General features: G+C 30.9%; 1 protein-coding gene across 2 annotated transcripts in view; it reads right to left on the reverse strand.

The window, feature by feature from the left end:
• LOC130904053 (atrial natriuretic peptide-converting enzyme) overlaps positions 1-23,030 on the reverse strand; it is a 123,339-nt gene that overhangs the window by 49,761 nt on the left and 50,548 nt on the right. For both annotated transcript variants that reach the window (XM_057816586.1, XM_057816576.1), the window contains exons 2-6: positions 20,838-20,935; positions 7,336-7,507; positions 5,830-6,483; positions 5,153-5,279; positions 4,756-5,091 (exon numbers count right to left, since the gene is read on the reverse strand). In XM_057816586.1, the coding sequence (XP_057672569.1) occupies positions 4,756-5,091; positions 5,153-5,279; positions 5,830-6,483; positions 7,336-7,507; positions 20,838-20,893 (1,345 nt within the window). In that variant the 5' untranslated portion in view covers positions 20,894-20,935. The remainder of the gene's footprint in view (positions 1-4,755; positions 5,092-5,152; positions 5,280-5,829; positions 6,484-7,335; positions 7,508-20,837; positions 20,936-23,030) is intronic.

A 23,030-nucleotide genomic window follows, 5' to 3' on the forward strand; every position in this document is an offset into this window, starting at 1 on the left:
CAATTTTTGAGTCAGCTATAAAAATTCTTTTTTTATGGAAGGTTCTCAAAAAAGTTTTGAACATAAGTTTTCTCAAATAATTGAGAAAGAGTAAATTGGAAGTTTACAAGGTGCACCTTTACTACAAAATAACTTTAAAACAAAACATATTTTCTCACAGGAAACCTTGTTTATGTTTCCAGTTATGCATATTTAATTTTTGCTAAAATAGTTTTGAGGATTATGAAACTTTTGAAGAAGTGTGTCCAACTAAAATTTGCCCCAAAACTTACTGACAAAAGACTGTAAATAATGATGAAAAATCATGTAAAGTTTTGTGAAAAATATTTGTACATCTGTTCTGAAAACAGCATTACCTTATTATCTTAGGGTGACATTATGGAGAAGAATAAGATTCATTATAAAGCAAAAGGTGGATAAAGATCCCCATATCACATGTAAGATAGACTTATTCAAAAAATCACATTGGATTTGAATTTGCATTCATTTAAAAATCGAATATTCTTGCAAACAAATACAGCTGGTAACAATTGTGATGACATTCGGTTTCAGTAGGATGATACATCACTAAGCTTATTGTTGCTGTTCGACATTACTTATATGAAGGTTTTCAAGAAGAACTGAAAGGGGGAGAAGAGGTAAATTAGATTTGCCAGACGTCCAATTTCATCGCCTTTAGTTTATTTTTCCGGGGATATCTGAAAACCGTGTGTACAGACTATATTTGATAACCGGAATGAACTTTGAATAGAACACAGACAACAGCCCGTCAAATAACAAATTGAGAATGAAGTGAGATTAAGGAGTTAGTTGTTCATATTCGTTCCAACTATTATTTTGATAAATACAAAGTGTTCCCATTTATATCAATATCCTGTAGAATGAAAAAAGCTTGAATTATGCGGTATTCATAGATGTCTTTTCAATTTGATAAATAGAAGTATGCTATAATAATAACCTAATTCTCAAGTAATATAATTCATTAGAATTTGCCCGTGTTTTCTTTAATAGTCTATTATTTTCTACATGCCCTCCAATATTGGATCATTGAGGTATCTTTCTAAGATCTTTTTAATTTCATCTTTCTGCTCCACCATCTTTGGAACTTCGTAGATACTGACTTGTACATTCTTTAATCTTCTATAACATTCTTATATGAATTCTTCTACTGTGAACTTTTTGAAAAAATAATCATTTACGTATATTTTCATATATACGTTCATCAAGCTCTCCCAACGTTCGCCCCGAAGTTGAATTTTTCGGTAGGTTGGGCTTTGCTAAATTTCAACCTGTTTTTTGATCCGTACGCTTATCGAAAGTGAGACCCAATTATGTTCAAAATGTAGAATTGGCAATTTATACGCATTTTAAGTTATATAAAACTTCTATCTCTGATGGATATTCTAATGGCATTTCCTCTCCCTTTTGATCATGTACGATATCTTTTTCTAATTGGGCGTTTTCCTTTCGCATTTGTGATCTTATGATCGGTAAAATGTGTGAGTTATTTATATATGTCTTTGAGTTCTCCTATGGAGAATCGTGATATGCTGTCAGCGTAATTTGCTTTTCATTTAACGTACTGTATTCCAAAATTGTATTCGTCCAAGTCAAATTTTATTCTGGCGAGGTTGGTCTTTCATTGAAAATAAATGAGCTAGAGATTTATGATCCGTTTTAACCATAAATTGTGATGAGCTATAAGATATAATATTCAGAGTGATTTATTCCCTAATGAATTGTTAACAATTTTTTTATGATTGTGGATTTGTTAATTTCACTTCTCTTACAACCCGTAGCAAATGCTACAAGTCAATAGAGTCATAATTTGGACTCAGTATCCCCGAACACGTATTTTTTTATCGTCTCTAGTTAATATACATTGTTTATTGAAATTGGTGTCATGATTAAAGCTTTCTTTAGAATTGGAAATGAGCTTTCACACTCTCCCGACCACTCAAATTTCACATGTTTTCTTGGAATTTAGGTTAGAAGTAGAGGTATGGAATGAAACGTATGTAATAGTTAACAAAATACAACAAATCTTTTAACCTCGCTACGATTTTTCGGAACTGGGTATTGTTCTATAGCTGAATATTTTGCCTTGTCAAGGAAAACACCTTCACTTGACAAATTGTAACCTACGTACGCAACCTCTGGCCTGAAGAATTGGCAATTTTGCAGATTTAATTTCAAATTGCATTTATGACATGCATGACACTTTTCTGAGATTGCTTGGATGATGATTTTCTGAAATTCAAATAACCACTATATCATACATATAAAGAAATGCTTTTTATAGATTAAGTCTGAGACTATCTATACTGAGCCTCCATTCGTCTTCATAACTTATCGAATTCTTTGGAACAAGCAATACTGGACTTATAATCTGAAATTGAGGGATTCAATAATTCCTTGGGATATAATTTTTTCAACCTGACTGTACAGTTCTGTCGATTTTGAGTGTGGGGTGCGATTATTTTTTAATATATACAGAGATATTGTCTGTTACTAATAGCTTTTCTACAAAAAAAATGTTGTGAGCTAAAATATAGTTTCTTAAAGCGAATATGTCTGCATAATTTCCACATAAACTTCTTCAATCATTCCTCACATATACCGGACCTCTAAATTCAATGATTTTCACAGTGCTTTCATTTTGTTCTTAGGATTATTCACTATCATATATACATCAAATTAATCAAAGTCCAAGATTTTAATCCCCTTAGTATTCATTGAAATACTCACATAATACATGTTTAGAACTTTGACATATCAGCTTTTCCCTGATATGATTGATTTGACTATAAATGCGGGCAGGATCGCCATGTGTTGTGGTAGGACCGGCAAGTGTTATAGTAGAGTCACCATGTGTTGATTGAAGGTGAGGGGCCTCCAATCACTTAATAAAACCATATCTTCAAATTCTCAGCTATTTTTTCAACTTACATATCCCATAAAAATTAACCGTAATCTAATATTGTCGTTACTAATCTCCGACAATACGTCGGTGAGTGAGTACTTTGATAACTTATGCATCAACAACTGTTCGCATGTATATGCTCAATCTTCTTCTTCTTAGGCTAGGACTAGGTCCTGTATTTTCATCAAGGGTTTGCCAGGAGTAGTTAGGATGCTGAGGACCAGCTTTCATACCACTTTATAGGTGGTCGTCCAGGAGGTCGAGTTGTGTCTGGTTTCTTTTCCTTTGCAATTTTTGCTAACCGTTCATTTGGCATTCTGTCAACATGGTCTCTCCATTCTCTTCTGCGGCTCCTTGCCAATCAATCTTATATTTTAAACAATATCATTCGGCGTCAACAAGATATTATTCCTCTGTTACGCCATCAATAACTATGAAATCAAGCCCCCGACAGAGAATTATGATTACCCACAGCTGCAGACCGCCAAGCAGGTACGTCAGTACCTCGACATGTTAAATTTTTATTGAATTGGTATGCCACATAAGATGCAATGTAAGTTCTTTTAAACAATATGTTAAAGGAATACTTGAAAGGAAAAGCTATGATGGGCTCTATCAGCGACGCAGACATTTGAAAAGACAAGGTGAAGTTCTTGTTGTAATTTAAGCAAAGATTTTCAAATTTTGTTACAACCAAATGAAAAATAACACAAAAATATTTTTCAACTGAATACGCTAAAATGGAGATTCTTCACTAATATCCTTCCACCTCTTTGTGACATTGATAGCCTCCCTATTCTGAATTTATTTAATTCGAATAACAAGTAAATTATTTAAGGATCAGTTTGAATAATTGAACAGCTTCTAACGCTAGTTATATTAAATTAAATTATCAAAGCTTCAGTCTATCACAAATCTCTGTACCTGAAGTAAATACAGAACATTCCAATTGAGCTACGTTAATTTAGTAATAGATGATAATGAGGTTGCAGAACAATGAACAGCTGATCACTATCAAACTATGTACAAGCTTAGGACAAGCTTACGTAAATTACTTTCCTATTAAGAAATGAATCTGTTTTATCACAATATGGCACTATTAGACTCAGAAGCGTATATTTATATAGTATAGCATTATAAACAGTACTTTGGTGCAGACACTGGCAGTAATATATATGATAATGATAAAGGCTGAAATTAGGTCTGCAAAAATCATTTCTATAAATTTGTTTTCGAAAAAGAAACATTATGCTATCGTATTCATTGAAGCATTACTAAAATCCTTTTACCAATTAACGTATAACATCAACATTATAATTAAAAGACACCTAAATTCAAGATGATTTATCTACAAAACAACTAATTTAAAAAATATTAATATGAGCTCTTTCCAAAAACTATTTGGGTATTATATCCAGCAGCAGCCGTTATATTATTATATTATACGTATTATAATGGACATGTTATCACGAATTTAAATAACAGCAATCCAGAAATTAAGTATATTTGTGATACAATTCTGCACATTTCGATGAGTCGTGAAGTGGTTATTTTCCAGAAAAAACAGCAATATACAAAGCTTGATTTCTAATAAACCCAAAGCTGACATCAATAAAAACAATTATAAATAATTCAACTCATACATATCTAGTCAAAAACAAATTGGACGATAATAATAGAGCTGTGTATTCAACCAATTTCTTCTTTGAGAATAGTTTTATCAACTTTCTTATTATTTTCATAAAATTGCGCATTTTAAAACCTCATTTGATTATTAACATCACACAACGTACAGGTTTTAATACTAACTATTCGTAAAATAATAATCTTACCGAGGCATAAGCTTCTACAAGGCCTAACAACCCCTCCTGTTGGCCCACACTTTGGAACAAATAAGGAACAGAGGAACAGTGCTGCCAAATCATAGCATTTCACGTCGACCACAGCATCGTACACTTCCAACTCTTGTTCTGCATCCCTTTGTCCAAAATGACCAATATAGTTTGGGAAAACTGTGAAATTGTACGGTATCCTATGCTGTTTACAAAACTGTACTATGACTGGCAAGCATATACCAGGAGCTGGATTTTCACTCTTCTTTTCTACTATTATCGGATTAGTTGTTACGTTTAAAGATTTATTAACTACTTTAACTGAAGTAGGGTAGGCTGAAAATAATAAAGTGATAGTGGGAATACATTAATAATCAAAATCATTTCATTTATTTACCTTTGAAGTAAGCAGCCATTCCAGCTCCGATAGCGAAAAGTGCTACAGCGTTAATGACCAACTGCGCAAATCTGAACTTTAATCTATTGGTGTACATTGACGAAGGTCGTCGCATATCTCTAATTATCTGTAATAAAAAACCTTGGATACGTATAACACATAAGAATAATATCAGAAAAATCACAATCCTTCTAATACATTCACATAAATGCTAATTGCGACTTATTATTTGAAAATAGCTTTTCCAATGCACCGCAAGTGTATTGAACTCACCTCTCTCGTGTCAATGAGCTTCCCTAATAATATAGTACTCGAAAGTACTTGATAATTATGCCAAAAAACTTAATTGGTTCGGAAATAACAGTGGTAAGAAGATGAATGATCCACTCACTAATTTATACTTAAAACAATTTAATCAAGCAATCCATACATCGGTTACTTCCAAAATTTCTAAAAAATTTAAATCGAATAATATCCTGGGACAAGGACAAGATTACTACTACAGAAGTAGTGTCACACACATTTACAAAAACAGAAAATATAACAACTGACCATTTATTATTGGTTTAGAATAGGTATTATGCCTTATACCTTATGAATCGGTTAATATCATATTTAATCTTTATCAAGTTAGGTGAAAAGGTTTGTGATTTGACTATCATTTTGATTGAACTTACCCTGTGATGAAGAGACATGTTGGAACCATTGTGGAATCTGACGATAGTTTGTAGACTTGCGGGTGTTGATGCACTTTTAGTAATCATAGGATTTCCATTTGGGTCATCTTCCGGAGTTTTCGCCTTTGATATGTGAACACCATTTTCTTTCACGGGAGTTTTTGGGGGCAGTAGAGGAGTTTCCATTGTTTTTGTTGTATAACTTGGAGATGAAGTTTGACTGAAACTATCGCTTGATATACTAGAATCTTGTCTTATGGATACTTTCCCTTGGGAATGCTGGCCTTGAGCTTTGTTTGTTGAGTTATTAGTTCTATGACATTTAGATCCGGGTGCGGGAGGGGGAGGTCCTATAGGTACTGGCGGCAACTTATATGTAGATGATTTACAGTTTTGTTTGGGGCAGGAGTTTCTATTGAAATCAAGTCGTCGATTGATGTTACTGATCTCATTTGAAATATGACGAGCAGGTGGTTTGGGTTTGTTTTCAGAAAATATAGTGGGTAGTGCACGACATTTTGGGGTTGGAGGAAGTGGTGGAGGCTCTGCTGACTTAACATGTGCCACTACTTTCACCTGGTTAGTTGTATTTGTAGTAACAGGCAAATTTCTTTTTGGTACTGGTGGTGGACGTATGGAAATTGAAGCCTGAATCTGAAATTAAAAGTTATCTGAACCATGCAAGATTATACTGCCAACATTACGTTATTTTTTTGCAAATTCTTAACATCCATAATAATTATGGATAACATAATTATTATATCTATACCAATGGAACAAGTTTATGTTGCATATATTTATAGAGAATGAAACTTAATTGGAGAAAACTTGCGTATTTAGCAAAGTGGTTACTCAATACTCAAGTGTAAGAAATTGTATAAATAATAAAAACTTGTTTTGTCGTAACTGTGATTCGTGTTGTACGAAATGAAGGATGCAGTGCTGCTGATATTTATCACAAGATGAGTGTCATGTACGGTGAATACTGTATTAGTGACAGTGCTGTCAGACAATAGTATCGTAAAGTTTCCGAAGGATGAACAGACGCTCATACGAAGATAATCAAGAGCGCAACTTTTTTGCTATTAGAAGTTTTCGAGGAGACGGAGGTTTACAATAAGTGACACAAATATTTCCTGAAATTTCAAGTTTCCATAAAACTGTAATCCAAGAGCTAGGATACCAAAAAATTTGGAAGTCTGCTACGACCCACCTTGCAATCCTTGTAATAAAATAATTTAATAATAGAAAATAATTTTTAATAAAAATAAATAATTTAATATATACTAAAAGATATTTTTATTCTCAAAATTCTCTTCTCAGTAATAACAAGAGTGAAATCTCATAGCAAACAAAGAACATATTTTTTTCTTTCCTATGGTTCTTGTGTTCCCAAATATGTTCTATTTGTGTAAACAACACCCAATTCTCATCCATAAATTACGTCACATTTTTTTTATGTACAGGAAAGAAATAATTTCATTTTGTTTGTAAATATATACTTACTGATGCTGGATGTTTCGCATTTTCTTCTGAAATGGAGTAGGCATGTGCAGAATGTCTTCTAGCATAGATATTTGAGTTAACGGCTGCTAAAGTGAGTGATGTTGGCTGTAGTGCCGAGTGATCCCTTTCCAGTATTTCTAATAGAGTTCGCTCGTTAGCCAGACTTCCCCATCTGCAATAAATAAGAATAATATAATTTCACAACTCTACAAAAAGTAATATTTAATATAAAACATAATTTTTTTGTGATTTTCTGTTTTAAAATGTTGAAACTGAACAAATGATGTTGGATTATTATTCAACTGAAATTCAATGAAACACAGATATTATTTTAATATCAAATTAAGACTCATCCTATTTCCTTTCTCTCTAAAAGGAGAGCGCCATAATCAGATCTTATTTTGTATTCCCTAGTTCATATTGACTTATGGATCTATATATATTTAAGAAATAATTTTTTGATAAGATATAGTATTGTTAAAAAATTGCGTGTTTTTCATAGAAAATGAATAAGGTATGGTACATAAATTTTAAGAAAAAGGTCAACCAGCCCACTGATCAAATTTCGACTTTTCATATAAACCTAAAAATTCATAGTTCATTTTACATTTTTTTTTAACATTAGCTAATCTACCTAATGTATATCACCTTCACATTTTTTTATTGCTTGATGAAAAGGGAACTTCAGTCTAGTAAGTTTCTTATTTTTAAATTATCCAAAAATAAATAAAATTAAGGAGCTCCTCAGAATACGCTATTTATCTGAAAGAATTTTCTGAAATTTGGGTTCGGATAATTTTTCTTAAACAATAGCTGACGAATGGACAGGTGCATTGACATTACGGTGCAAAACTAGTTTCTCCAACAAATGAGGTAGTTTTTTCGGCAAATGAACGTGCAAGCAAACCATCATAATATTGACTAGTTGCCTTTCTCGTTTTTTTCAAATCAATATACGATATCAAGAAATTGTGGCTTTATAAAATTATTTTTGCACGTTCTACGGTTGTTACGAATGTAATTATATTTTTAGGATAAAATGGTGTATCCGAATCTTAACAATTTTTAATGTGAACGAGTTTTTGATCGGCAATAAGTAATAGCTTTCCCATATGCAATATATCGCATACCTGTTTGGTTGACATATACATTTGGATTTGATATCTCACGTTGTTTTATTCAACGATCGCTAGGTACAAGAGCAGGGATTTTAGGGAAAAAATACTGTAATTGACCGTCTCCGACATCATTCGTCGTTATATGTTAAAAGTAGAGAATAACTTGTAAATAATTTCATGCGACGGAAACTATTTAAGTAACTTTTTCTAGATTTCTTCAATTGGTTTTTAATATAAAGATATTATTTTACTCAATAATCAAAGTTTTCTTTATATCAGTATTGAAAATAGTATATATTCAGATTTATTAGAAATTTTGGCATATAACACCAGACAAACAACCTTTAAACAAACAGTAACTAACTATTTGCCTAATTACCCTCAACTCTTTCCGAATTACATGTTATGTACGTGCATATTATTCAACGGCATATTTTTTTGTTGGATTGTATGTACAGTTTCACCTTCTTATCTTTAGTTGTGATCAAATGGAGCTAATAAAATAAGATGAACTGGAAATGATTTTTTGATCCAAAATTGGCATCTACAATTGTATACGAAAGTGTATGTTTACCATAGAAATACTAACGTCCCATGATTAGCAGTCTAGGAAACAAAAATGTAACATAATATCAATCAAATTTATTCAAAAATCTTATGTGCCACTCTATATATGACGTCTGACTCAGAAATATAATTTTTGATTTATGTTTATGGAAATAATTTAATTAATTGCAGATGCAAAATTAGAAAAATAAGTTGAACTCTATCCGGAAAACCTCTTAAAACTTTTAAAATCTTTCAGTGTTCATGAGATTGTTGGAAACTTTTCCCCTTTTTCCATCAAATTACAGATCTATTCCCAACAAGACGAAAAACATGTTGTTACCTTATCTTTTTTGAAGGATTATGTTTTCAATTATGAGTGAAATAATTCGACACTAGATACTACAGAATATTATTCCATTGTTTGGACAAAACAATTTGTAATAGTAACAGTTTTTGGAATTACCAAAGAAAATAACTGCGACTATTATAATGATATCAGTTCATCTCACCTTTCGAGATTTAATCACAGCCTTTGAAGACTATCCTTACAAAACTGGTGTTAATCTTGTAAATAACGTAAGGTGTGAGTTATCATCGATTAGTATGAAACAGAAATAATTATATCCCTATAGCTTCACAAATTTAACCACAAACTCTCCTTTTACATTATCGACAAGAAAACTTTTTAATCGCAGCTTTAATCTGAAGTAGTGTGCTGATTTGCTTATCCAAATAATGTCATTACAATATTGTACGACATTCAAATTAGTACTATTAGCAAGAAAGCTAATGGTACAGCTCATGCCATGAGAACTAGAAGTCCGTTGACATACGAGATTTATCCTGATTATATCTGAAATGGTTTTATTCTGTATCATCCTTAAAAAATATGTGAAATTGAATAATACAATCTCAGTGGTATTTCCACTTCTTAGAGCATGTTGAGAAATCAATTTGGGGATTTTGCCCTTAGATTATTCGTTACATTAATTTCAACCGCATTTTTGTCATTGAATGGTGCCCTCTGAAAAAAACAAAAAAGTTGATACCCTACTGCAGTGTGTCTAGACCGGTCGTGTGAATGTGAAAAATAATTATTCAGTAATAATATGCCAATTTAGATGTTTTCTCCCAATTTTTACTATCTTTTATACGTCAACTCCGATGAAAAGTTTATAGACATACTAAGATTAAATTCTGATGTAATTTACGTAATTAGAAATGAAAATTTACAGTCACGTGTACCGAATGATGTATTTCCATCCGGAATACTTCCAAACTCCGGAATAGAAAACCTTGCAGAGTTGCCAAGCTTGTAAACTTTCAGTGAGAACCGAACATGATCAATGTTGGTTAATTACTTTCCAAGTTCCGTTTCAAATTTCATGCATGAATGCAGAGGTTGTTAAATAAAGAGGAACGGAATAAATATAAATGATGGATATTTGTATGTTCCCAAACCATAAAATTGCTAGCATATGAAATGCTCCAGATAGCATTTCAGTTCTCAGTGTAAGATTAAACTACAAAATTTTCTATCACACGTTTCTAAATTATTAGCAAACTAAACTTGTATGCAAAAAATCGACCCATCTCTCAGGTTTCAGTTCGCAGCATACTCAAACAATAAGTCAGAAGTTATTAGAAATTATGTTTAAATAGACGATCGAGTTTGAAAAACTAAACAGGGAGAATGAGTCACTTCTAGAGTTTTTTAAACAATTATGGGTGATATTTTTTTATAGAAAAATTCATTTTAATTTCATATCCCGGCTCCATCTAGGAAATCTGACTGTGCAACAACAAATCCAAGAGGTATTAAAGCAATATGTTATTCCATACGCCGTTTCAAATAGAGAAAGGATTCACGTTAATATAGAAAAACTCCCGACTACATAAGGCCACATCAGTTTTCCAATACCTTGAGGTGGTTATTGAAGAGTGGGGAAGTATAACTCAAGAGTCATGAAAGCATTACTGAAGGCGAAGAAAAAACTGGATGAAAGCTCCAATAATGATATGTGGTGGCAATACAAGCTACCATATAAGAATTTTATCATTATTTTTGAAATTGATCATTTAAAAAATGAGGGATTATGACTGATTGACTAAAAGTTATTGTTTATTCTTAGATTTTGAGCCATTGAGTTCGCATTTTTATGCAAGTTATTATCTCATTATTCAAAATGACCTAGGAACCTTTCTGCCCATATAAGATTGGCAATATTGGGAGATTTGCGCATATTTTTACATACAAATAGTATCCTCAAAATAAACATTTATACAATACTCGGATAATTTCGCTCATATTTCCGAAGATACCAAAATAATTTTCGCAGTTTGTTGAGTTAGACTATTTCGAATCCTCATAACTTTTAACTAAATAAATTGTCAAATATCAAGAAGAATTTTCAGTATATCTTCAGCTAAACTTGGTTCCCACATCAGATTCACTCTTGAGTATCTATTTTGCACCTTATACAGATTCGTTTAATCACAGGTTGTAATTTTGTTAATTAAAAATATATTAACTTTTTAAATATAATAAATTATCCATGTGAAGTATAAAAACATGAAAATTTCCAATCATTTCCGATATTTTCTTATTATACTTCTTTTTCTACTTTTATTTGGAAAGCTCGTAGCAACAACAATGATGTGAACAAATTTGATTGATGTGCTGATGAAGGACAAAATCCTCAATTTTTATGGATTGCCTGGATTTCTACCACACTTCACATTCTTTAAGCGATCAGCGCGATGAAACAGAATCGTCGAAGTTATTTAATTATCACGATTTATTTTAACAAATATGTTTTGAGTCTTCAACACTTCAAAATTAATTAGAAACCAGTGTTCAAAACAGTTGTTAATTAATTCTTACTTATTATCGAATCCGAATACTTCAAAAAATGATGTAACTATAAACAATCTAAGTAAGTAAATATGTAACATTACAATAGTGTAGAATCGCAAATTTTGTTAATCAGAGCTGTTAACATTATATTCTACCAAACAAAGTAATTTCCAAGATTATTGGTTTAGATTATCTGGATCAAATTTTGTATTTTTAAATCTGTTTATCACTCCTAATATCTTTGAAACAGAGAAATATGGATTTTTATTACACAGGCAAAATAAATGAAAAGAAAAGAAATTCATGAGTGATGACATTTACACAGAAGATCTAACAAAAAAATATTTCATTCTATTCAAATGTTCAAATTCTGTTCATGATAGACCACAGAGCAGTAGAGAGAGACACTATAATAATTGAAGGTAACGTTAAACAGTGAACACACTCCATCTGGATGAAGAATATAAGTGCAATGCTTCACAAATATGTTGTGCTAAAGAATATTTGGCTTTTCTTATTCACAATCACCCTGTAAAGTTTGTACTCCTCCCTACCTCCCTCACTGAGAAGGCAGCAACAAAAACTGGTTATATATGATTCTTTAGTGCCAAATTGGGAAATATTTTTTTAGTTTGTTTCACATCTAATCCATACAGAACTCTAGCAGTTGTAATGTTTATCTATTTTTATGGATAGTAGTTTTTTATTCGGAACGTGGCAAGGAAACACCAAAGTGGACTAATTTCAATATATTTTCCTAGTTTTTAAATACTTATGTATTCATCGTCTGGGAAATAATTAATTGTGATTTTTGTGATTTTTGATATTATTGAAGCTTGTAAAAATTTTCAAATACCAGAAATCTTAATTGATTATTTCCCAGACGATCAATACATAAGATCTCTTCTCTTTTATAATTTTTTAATTAAAGGCAAATGAAAATTTTACGTACCGACTTCTTTTAGTCTTCATCAAAATATAGATATGTTTTTTGGTATTTAAGATTTCAGTTTCGTGAAATATTTGGATAATATATCATGTCCTTTATGACTTATACTGATATCATACTTATTGGAATAATTCCACAGTTGTTGGGAAAGTTCTTGTATTTATGGCAAGGAGAAATGTTTTTTGTTTTTGTTTTGTTTCTGTTTTACTTCTTAATTGCTTATAGTATATATTTATCCATTTCTTGAATATGTGTCGGGGTAAGTATTTTCTTTAAATACAATTTTTGCTTTTTAAATAGCTAAGCATCTGAATTCAGAATCTCATAGTTGGATAGATCTATCAGCCAAACTTAATATCACTGATCTTTTTTGTGACATAGGATGACATGAATTAAATTTCAAATATCTTGATGACCAAGTTGGTTCCCTATACATAAATATATATAACTTAGATACTACAATCAATTTAAAAACAAAACAGAAACGAAACATCAAAACATAAAACATTTGTCCTTACCATAAGTACAAGGACTTTACCAACAAGAATTATTCCAACGAATATGATAATAGTATAAGTTATAAAGGACATAATACTCATCATTCATTTCAAAACCTTTTTCCATAGCTTGATATGAGTTTTTGTATATTGATTTATTTAGTTTGTATCACATCTAATCCACACAGAACTTTTGCAAGCAGTTGCCATGTTCATTTTTTTATGGTTTATATTATATTAATTCATTATACAATAGTTTTTCATCATTCATGAAAATGAACACGTACCTATATGAAGTAACCCACTTATTCTATTAATAAAAAATTAACTCTACAAATTAAAGGACATTCCTCAATCTGCTGAATTGGATAGACAGATCATTGAAAATAATTGTGAAATTTAGCGGAGAAAATATTCATTAGCAAAGACTCACACCAATATTTCTAGTGAATAGCTAACTTTTATAGTACGAAGTTAGTCACAAGATTATGACATGTTGGCAGATGTTTTTCAGTTGATATATCATCACACACCATGAAAAATATGGACAATTTTCCGTTGAAATGCAAGAACTTTTCCAGCAGATTTTTAGATACGAAACTTTCATATTAACAATTATATACATCGTTTTTAAATCGAGCACAAATCGAACGCGATGTTTCTACCCTTTCACGCTTTTGGTCAACATTCAAACATTTGGGGATCCATTTTGAAGCAATTTTTTTCATGTCCAAATTGACGTGAACTATATGGTGAGCGCATTCGTATGAAATATTCATAGCTTCAGATCAGATCTATTTTAGCCCAATTAGATGGTGTGATAAAATCATGTCATGATCTGCATCGATATTTTTGGGGACTGACACAGAAACTGGCCTTCCCGATCGGTCATCCTCTTCAATGGAAAATTTACCTCTTTTGAAGCTTGCATTCCAATTTTCCACGATTGCATACGAAGGATATTGATCACCAAGGGTATTAAGCATATCTTCGTAAATCTGCTTACCTCTTAATCCCTTAAATACAGGTACTTAATGATGGCTTGATACTCCAATTTTTCGATTTTCACAATTTCGGTGGACATCTTTTTTCTTTCAATTTATTGCGTAACTCTAGTTCACTTTTGTGACGTCAAACTTTACACTGACACTTCTAATAAGTTATTGTTCGTTGCTATGGTAACACAATATTTTGTTTATGCATGGAACTGGTCTAGAGTTACTAGATATCAATACATCCTCGTTCTTTGATGTTTTATTGCCACATTTCCAATAAGTATACGCTTATATATATTATAAACGCTTATATATGAAAAATAAAAAAAAATCCCAACACTTGACTCGCTGGTGAAGCCAACATACTTCAATGAGCAGATGATTTCATTTAACCTCTGCACTGAGCTCATAGGTGCAGGGCATAATTATAAATATGAGGTTAATTGAAAAAATTTGTGTTCCATGGATAAAACAACAGCTCTGCAAAGGCTGGAGTTATATATGCTGAAATGGAAGCAATATACTACAGCTCAATAATCAATCAGAGAGTTTCAGTGGAATTCCAGAGTCTTTGAAAGGTTGTTTAAAAGGCGATTCGATTATGTGAGAAGATACTATTAGGTATCGAGTTTGTAGATGCTTGAGTAACACTCACAGCATTGTTCCAAAATAGGAATCTTTCATTTCTAACTTACTTTCGGAAAGTTTTGGAATGATTCTTTGTAACGGTCAAGATACGAAAGTTCATATGAAGCTATCGATAAAGGTTCTGAAAGGTTCAATTCGCTTTACAAATTAATAGATACATCATGCTGCTGAATACACATTTTGTTGCAAAACCAATTTGAGTAAACATTAATTACATGTGGGAATTTATTTTATTTTTCACATATATAAGCGTTTTTCATATATATAAGCGTTTCCTATATATAAGCGTATACTTATGTGGCAATGAAATATCAAATTATACCAACTTTAATATATCTTCCAAGCTTCTGAATATTTATGTATTCATAGTCTGGGACTGAAATTATGATCAAATATAACATAAATGTACAAGAATGATAAATTTTATTTAAATTTTATCGAATCGTTATTAACTTTTATTGTTTGATTATGAATGACGTTGAATTTTCTTACACACACACACACACACATATATATATATATATATATATATATATATATATATATATATATATATATATATATGAATATATATATATATATTTATATAATATATATATATATAATATATATATATATATATATATATATATATATATATATATATATATATATATATATATATATATATATATATTATGAAAAATATATTAGAAAAAATGGGACAAAATAAAAGGATATGCAGAAATACCTCAAAACGAATTTATAAAAGCTATAGAACTCACACTTAGAACAACATATTTGAAATATGAAAACGAAATTTATAAACAAATTAATGATTGAGAAATATAGATAAAAAACAAATTAAAGCGAAGCAGCCTACACACTTTTTTCGTTGTGTATGTTGCTAAATAACAACTTCATTTTTAGTTGTTGTTGTCATTCTCAAACAAATAACACATATCGACCGATTTTGCACTACCCTTTGTATTGAATATGTACCAAAATTCTACTTACTATTTCAATGCACGCAGAATAGTATACTTCTCTCATATCCACACGTAGTTCTTTGTATGGTTTAGTCTATAGTGACGCAGAACTAACTAATAAAAATTAATTAAATACTTCAAACTAGCACAAATCGATGATATTATCTCTTCATAAGCAAAAAATAAATAAAAGCTGACACAAAATGGTCTACACAATCTGCAGACTGCTCAACAGAACTTAATGTTTTAATACGATTTATTTTGAACTGGACATACCCATACATTTTCTTTGAACTGTTTGACTACCTGTTTTAAGATTAGATTCTTGTGATTTGCATTGAAATTAATTGCTTCAGAATAGTAGATTGATTTGCTTTTGTCTTGAAATGCCTGCCAAAGCTCTACACCTTTCAAAATTTCTTCAATTATGCACAATATGCTATTTACTACGAACATATACAAATTTATATAAAAATCTATATAACATACAATATATGTAAAATGTCGTCTGTGAAGTGCGTAAGAAATTTTTTGTTAAAGATTTTTATGCAATTCGATGAAGAAATGCCGCATGCTTTTTTCCGACCAATCCGCCATAGCTAGCCAACTATATATCATTTCGATAAAACTGACACCGCGTAACTAAATTTGAAGAATAAACGCAGTGGAAGTCAGTCAGCCGCATACAAATTCAAAGTGCTGCGTGAGATTTATTCATAGAAAAGGTAATTATTTGCATTATTTAGTGGTTTTATTCTAATAACTTTGTTTTTTTTATTTAGTTTTAAAGTTAATATGCCAGACATAACAAAGTTTTTTGTAATAACACTACAATAAGTCGCCCAATTGAGAATTGTTTAACATAATGCAGTGCTTTGATATGAGTGACGCAGTGTTATAATAACTTTCATTTTTTTTTAGGAATAAACATATGGATTCTACGCATGATAGTGATGATAAAGAAATTTTTGAGTTATGTAAATAGTTAAATATTGAAACTTCTTTAAAAAAAAATAGAAACTAAGAAATGTATCCTTATCGGAGATAGAAAATATCGATACACATAACTTGCCTATTCAAATACTACCTGAATTTACATCTGGATGTTACTTTGTATTTAAGAACTGTCACCAGGAACTGTCATATCTTCGATTGAAGAACTGTCGCAAAATATAGTGCAACAGCTCCTCAGTCACTGCCTCATTGAGACAGCTCCATATTCAGATGAAGAACAACCGTTCCAACGACTATTGCAAATCCTGCTTCCTCGCTGGAGACGCAGCCATCGTCTTATGAATATGGAGATCATAATTCTAATAGAAAACGAAGTATGAAGAGGTTTGGAGACTCCAAAGAATGAGACAAATCTATTACAAACGTTAAACGTAGGGAATGAGAAGAGTATTTAAGATTTCGTAGAGATAGGAATGTTCCAGTAAATGAGAATTATGAAGTAATTTACGGTATTCCTTGTCCATTAAGTGAAATGGGTCCTAGGTGCACCTCTACACTATCGTAGAAATAGGAAATTTTCAGAAAATGATACATTCAAAGTACTTCATGATATACCTCGTCCAGCACGTGAAATGGTGCACATCTACAATTTCTAAGATCCGTGGTTTTTTAAATTTAACTGACGAGGAAATGCAGAATATATTTTCCAAGTTCTAGAAAGACTTGACATAGGAGTGAAAGAAGCAGTATGTTGTGTCTAATGTCTTGTTATACAATAAGAAACAAGTTAATTATACGATTAATTCTGGAAGGACTGTCAGCAAACAATACTTTCTCAGTACATCCATTTGACGAATTCAGCTGTGTATGCAGACAGTTTTAAAAATTTTAGGGTTTGGAAAGTCTACAGTAGGTATAAAGAAGGTATGTACAAGAAGGATGCTCTGGCTTTTCTAAAACAATTTTTCACTTAGTTACGCATGCTCTTTATTATAAAACCAATCTTTGTGCACATAATTTTACGATGTGCTATATGCAAGAACTGAAAGCAGTCATTCCTAGTGACTACCAGAGCTACTCTCAACAGACTCTCAACGGCATTAATAATTATTTGATCTCATTGTCATTTTAATTTTTAGCATAGGCAAACAAATTCAGAGGAATACTTTCAATAATTATATGTTATGGTTTTAGCAAAAATAGTACATATATTGGTTTAAAACATTGATTTGACCGATTAATAAAAATATATTGTTAGGAAAATCTAGGCACCAAAGACACCACGACAATACGAGCTCCCACACATCAGTTAAAACAAAAATGTTTTTGAGTAGTCATAACATCGAATTGCAGATGAAATATAAATTTTAAGTCAACGTTTTTCTACACTTGAAGAAGTGGTTGATGCGTCCAAAACACATGTTTTGTTGTTCCTCAATCGGAATGTAACAAATGCTCCGATAATTGGTTCAAACGCATGCATGATCTTAATGAAAAATATTTAGGAGAAAACAATAAAGCCATATCCAATTATAAATATTTATTTTCATTTGTCTATCTCAAAACATAAGAAACAACTCTCGTACATCAAAATAATAACTAAACAATAAGCGTCTTAGTTGAAAATGTGCAGTATATCCGTCAGTGGTAGCAGTATAAGTCTAACAATTTCTTAGATGCTCTCTTATACTACTTTTACGTTGGTTAGGTTAGGTTTTTTTAGCTCACTCAACTTAAAGTGATTAATGGGGAAATATATATTTCACTAGATAAACCGTAGTTGGCATACCGAATCAAACTTTTACTCAAAGAACTCCTATTAAGTGCTTTACAAAAATGTTTTTCAACGGAAAATTTTCCAATTTCACTCATCTCTGTCTTGGGAACGTTAAAAATAAGATTTAAACACTAGACAGAATTCATTCAAATCCCTTCAAAGTATATAAATGTTTGTCGAGTTTTTTGATAAAAATATATTCGGCAACACGCCTGAGATTAGATTAACCTGATCAAATATTTTTTTTCACTTAAATTGCGATGAGTTTTCACTTATATAGGAATAACATTGATTTTCTTTCCTACAGTTGAATTGGAGACATTTTCAATGAGAACGATAAAATCAGTAGGCTTAAATTGGTTGTTATATGTAGTACAAATATAAACATCTACAAACAACAATAAAATCTAATGTTGCATACAAATTTCAAAACATTTTCAACACTTTTATACTTAGGTCATGTTAGAAATAGAACGGCACTACTAAAATATTGTTTGATTCTTTAAATAGGTTATAACTACAGTTTTCTCAAGTAGCAGGGAAATTACGATTGTCAAAATCACCATTTATTGAAATTACAGACAAAGGAGGGCAGCATATTTAATCGCATGGTTTCCAATAGTAAATTGATTTCTGTTATTTCTGTTTAATCAAGACATACTTTTGCATTAAAAAACAGTTGGGTAAAGTTGCAACTGATGGGCTGGAGAAAAAAATGTCATTACATGGGCATCTAATATGCTCTGTTGTTCCCGATTCAAGAATAAGAATAATAGAACAGGATGATATTTAATAAATGTACCAAAGATTATTTTCATCACATCTACATAACTTTTTGACCAAGAGCATTGATATAAATATTAATGAATTTTCTATTTCTGTTTATTTTTATAGATTATATAATGTATTGCGTCAATAACCATATAGAAATTATAAGTTATACTTAAGAATTTGTTGAAACTGAATAGCCCCTAATTTGTATTTAATTTAATTTAATTTTAATTTTGCTGAAAAATCGATTGAAAAATTTATTTTTGCTATCTTTAGATTGTACAGGTTGGTCCCCTGTAAAAGCTAGGGATTGTAAATCATTGGGCATGAGCCTCCCCTGGTCTTCAGATAGTAGTGTAGAATTTTTTATTCCGACAAACAAATCACATGGACACACGTAATCATTCATAAAAAAATTTTTAGGTTCGAATATAGAATTATAGAAAATATAAATTCTGATTTCACAACTTTAAAGGCATACAATTTTTGTTTCTGTTACAGTATTATTTTCACGTCATATATTCTCCCGAGTTTGTTACTTCATGTTTCGGAACACCCTGTATAAAATTATAGAACATATTAGATCAGCTTAACTTAATTGCTTAATCTGTTCTACAGCTTTTCACTGATTGAAAAACAGTTTTACTTTTGAATATAATTGACATAGGAACGTTAAAAGGGGTAGTTGAAAATGTATGAACAATTATAATCTAATCAAGAAGATAGCCTACGATCAAATGTTTTGCGAATATTCACGTATTTCAGTAAACTGCACATTTATTCAGGAGATAGGAACCCAGACTATTAAACTTTCTACGCGAGTACTACGCCAGAAATACCTCATCGAACTTCATCCAGCATGTCACTTCGGAATAAATACAGACACGTTTGCGAACAGAAAATCCGTGATACTAGGAAAAGCTATAGTCTTGCCAAAAATCAAAACTACCTTATAAACATAGCTAAGACCAAACCGTTAAAAATTAAACCAATTTCGTTGGATCGACTCAATCTGCGGCTATAATCAGTACCAATTAATCAGCATAAGACCCTACTCACTTCTGTATGATTTCAATCTACACAATTTTAATCATTTACGCAGTACTAGGACTGTATAAACTTTGAAGACTTCTACATAGGACTCCATAAGGGCCAGAAAACCAAGATGATGGTCAATCATTACCATTAGTTTTGTTTGTTCCTTAGAAAATTTCAACAAAGGATGCAGAAACAACTGCTCGCTAACGCATCTGTGTATAAAATCGATTTGTAATTGATATAAAAAAAGTGAATTTAGTTATTTACTATTTTCTTGATAGATTAAAAAGTAACTTTTTGGGCAGAAACCCATAATGCGTGAAACAGTCATAATAAATTGAAACTGAATTAAAATTAATTGAAATTTAATCAAAGTTTTACCTTGGCCTTGATTTTATGTCTTCTGGGTCGATAGTCTGAAAGTGTCGGTCAACCATGTCTATAGCATCATTGTTTTTATTACAACAGACCTGTTGTATCTGAAACAAAGTTTTTATTATAAAATAGGTGTTTAATATATATAATATTAGAATTTTTATTGTTTCCAAATTTGAAATATTTAATATCAATAATTGTGAAGATCATTTAGAAAATCATTTATATGAGCAGAACGATCATAGAAGTAATATAAAAATCAAATATAATATTATCTATAGTACATTGTTTGCCTTCATCTGATCTTTTTAGGGAACTTGGGAACGCATTTAGCGGGAAAGTTTTTATCTATTTGTAGTTTTTTCAAGTTAGTTTTGTTTTCTAAAATAAAATCAGATGTATCAATTCACCATAGAAAGTATTGATAATGAAAAAATAGATGTAGTTCATGTAGAAATAAAATGATCGCAATAATTTTTTAGAATAAATCTTTTCTATTAATATATTTGTAGCCGCATATTTGTTCAATATATTATTTAGTTTCATGTAATTAATGAAACAAAGTATCACTCCATTTATGAAAATTTATGAAAATAAATGTATTTGAGTTAAAAAATTATTCCTCCAAAAATTTTCACGTGTTGATAGTAGCTGCTTATTCAGATTTTCCTCTTTATTTGGAAATAATTCAAAAAACGTATGCTTAACCGGTTTGGAAGTTTAACCTGAAACAATGAAATTTTAGATTTGGTTATCGAGGAAAAAAGCTTGGAATCATATTAGTTTATTGAACAAGCTATTTTGAATAGGTCATTGCCCATGAATTTGTACAGTCAACGTTTGGACAGTAATTTTGAAAAATAATTCAATAAAGCTAGCATTTCACAAATATTGTGAATGAATACAGATGGTATTATGAGTGTATTTGAAAACATATGAGGTATTCGTATTAGGGTGCTTCAGTTCATTACATTCGATTACATTAGAACACGTGAACTTTTCGTTGTAGGCCAGTGCAACATTTATTATCACATCATCCTCCAATTAGACTGCGTTACGTTACGATTTACTGCCTCATTTGCCATATTTATCTATTCTGACTGAATCCGCTAATTTTTAATTCCTAAATATCCTAAATATTACTTGGTGAAAACTAATTTTAGTAAACTTCCGAAATATCATATTTAGGATGGTTTGAAAAAGCTGGAAACTTGCTAAACTAAGTGTGTAGAGTTATCAAAAGATTATAAATTGATTAGTTAAGTTCTATAATTCAGTATTCTATAATTCAAAATTATGATCTATGAAAGATTATGATTTATTAATGACTGTTGAATCATTAGAGTTTTTTGTGTTTTACTATTAATTGTCAGTGTCAATATTATCATATTTCGATAAAGATTTAAATAAAAGACGAAACGACATTTTTATTTTTCTTTCAAAAATTAATAAAAAAAAAACTTTTTTAAAACGGAAGAGACCTAAAATCAAGAACATTATATATATATATATATATATATATATATATATATATATATATATATATATATATATATATATATATATGAACTCCAAATTAAATGCAGACAACTTACTCCATACAATCAACACCTACACCACGCCTGTTTTAACGTACTCTTTTGAAATACTGAAGTGGACGAAAGCAGAGCTAGAGGGTATTCAGAGTTTAAGGTGAACAATGATGACGAATAACAACAATCACTACCCGAATTACGCCGAAAAGAGGGTGAAAGAGGCTTGGTTGACTTTGTTAACCTTCACTTTTGACACTACGTGAATTCTTTCACAGGAAATGAAATCAGAAAATTCTGCCCTATATCGAATTATATCGAAGGCGTATAAGGATTACTCAACCCTCAACCTTGCATCGCCAGAATCTGACGACACAAAAGCACTACACGGTAGAAATCAACACGAGCTTTACCAGCCACGTGTTGACAAAGAAGCTTCATACAGATGGCTTACTAACAGAAATCTCTTTCCAGAGACCGAAGGCTTCATGTTGACTATCCAGGATCAAGTTATTAACACGAACTACAGGAAAAATGTTATTAAGGATCCTAGCACTCAATACGACAAATGCAGAAAGTGTCAACTAACACCAGAAACTATTTAACTTATAACATCTGTTTGTAGTGTGTTAGCCAGCTAATACTGACTATCTACATCGGCATAATC

The sequence above is a fragment of the Diorhabda carinulata genome, chromosome 1 (assembly GCF_026250575.1).
Source record: "Diorhabda carinulata isolate Delta chromosome 1, icDioCari1.1, whole genome shotgun sequence".
In the NCBI taxonomy this organism is placed as follows: domain Eukaryota; kingdom Metazoa; phylum Arthropoda; class Insecta; order Coleoptera; family Chrysomelidae; genus Diorhabda; species Diorhabda carinulata.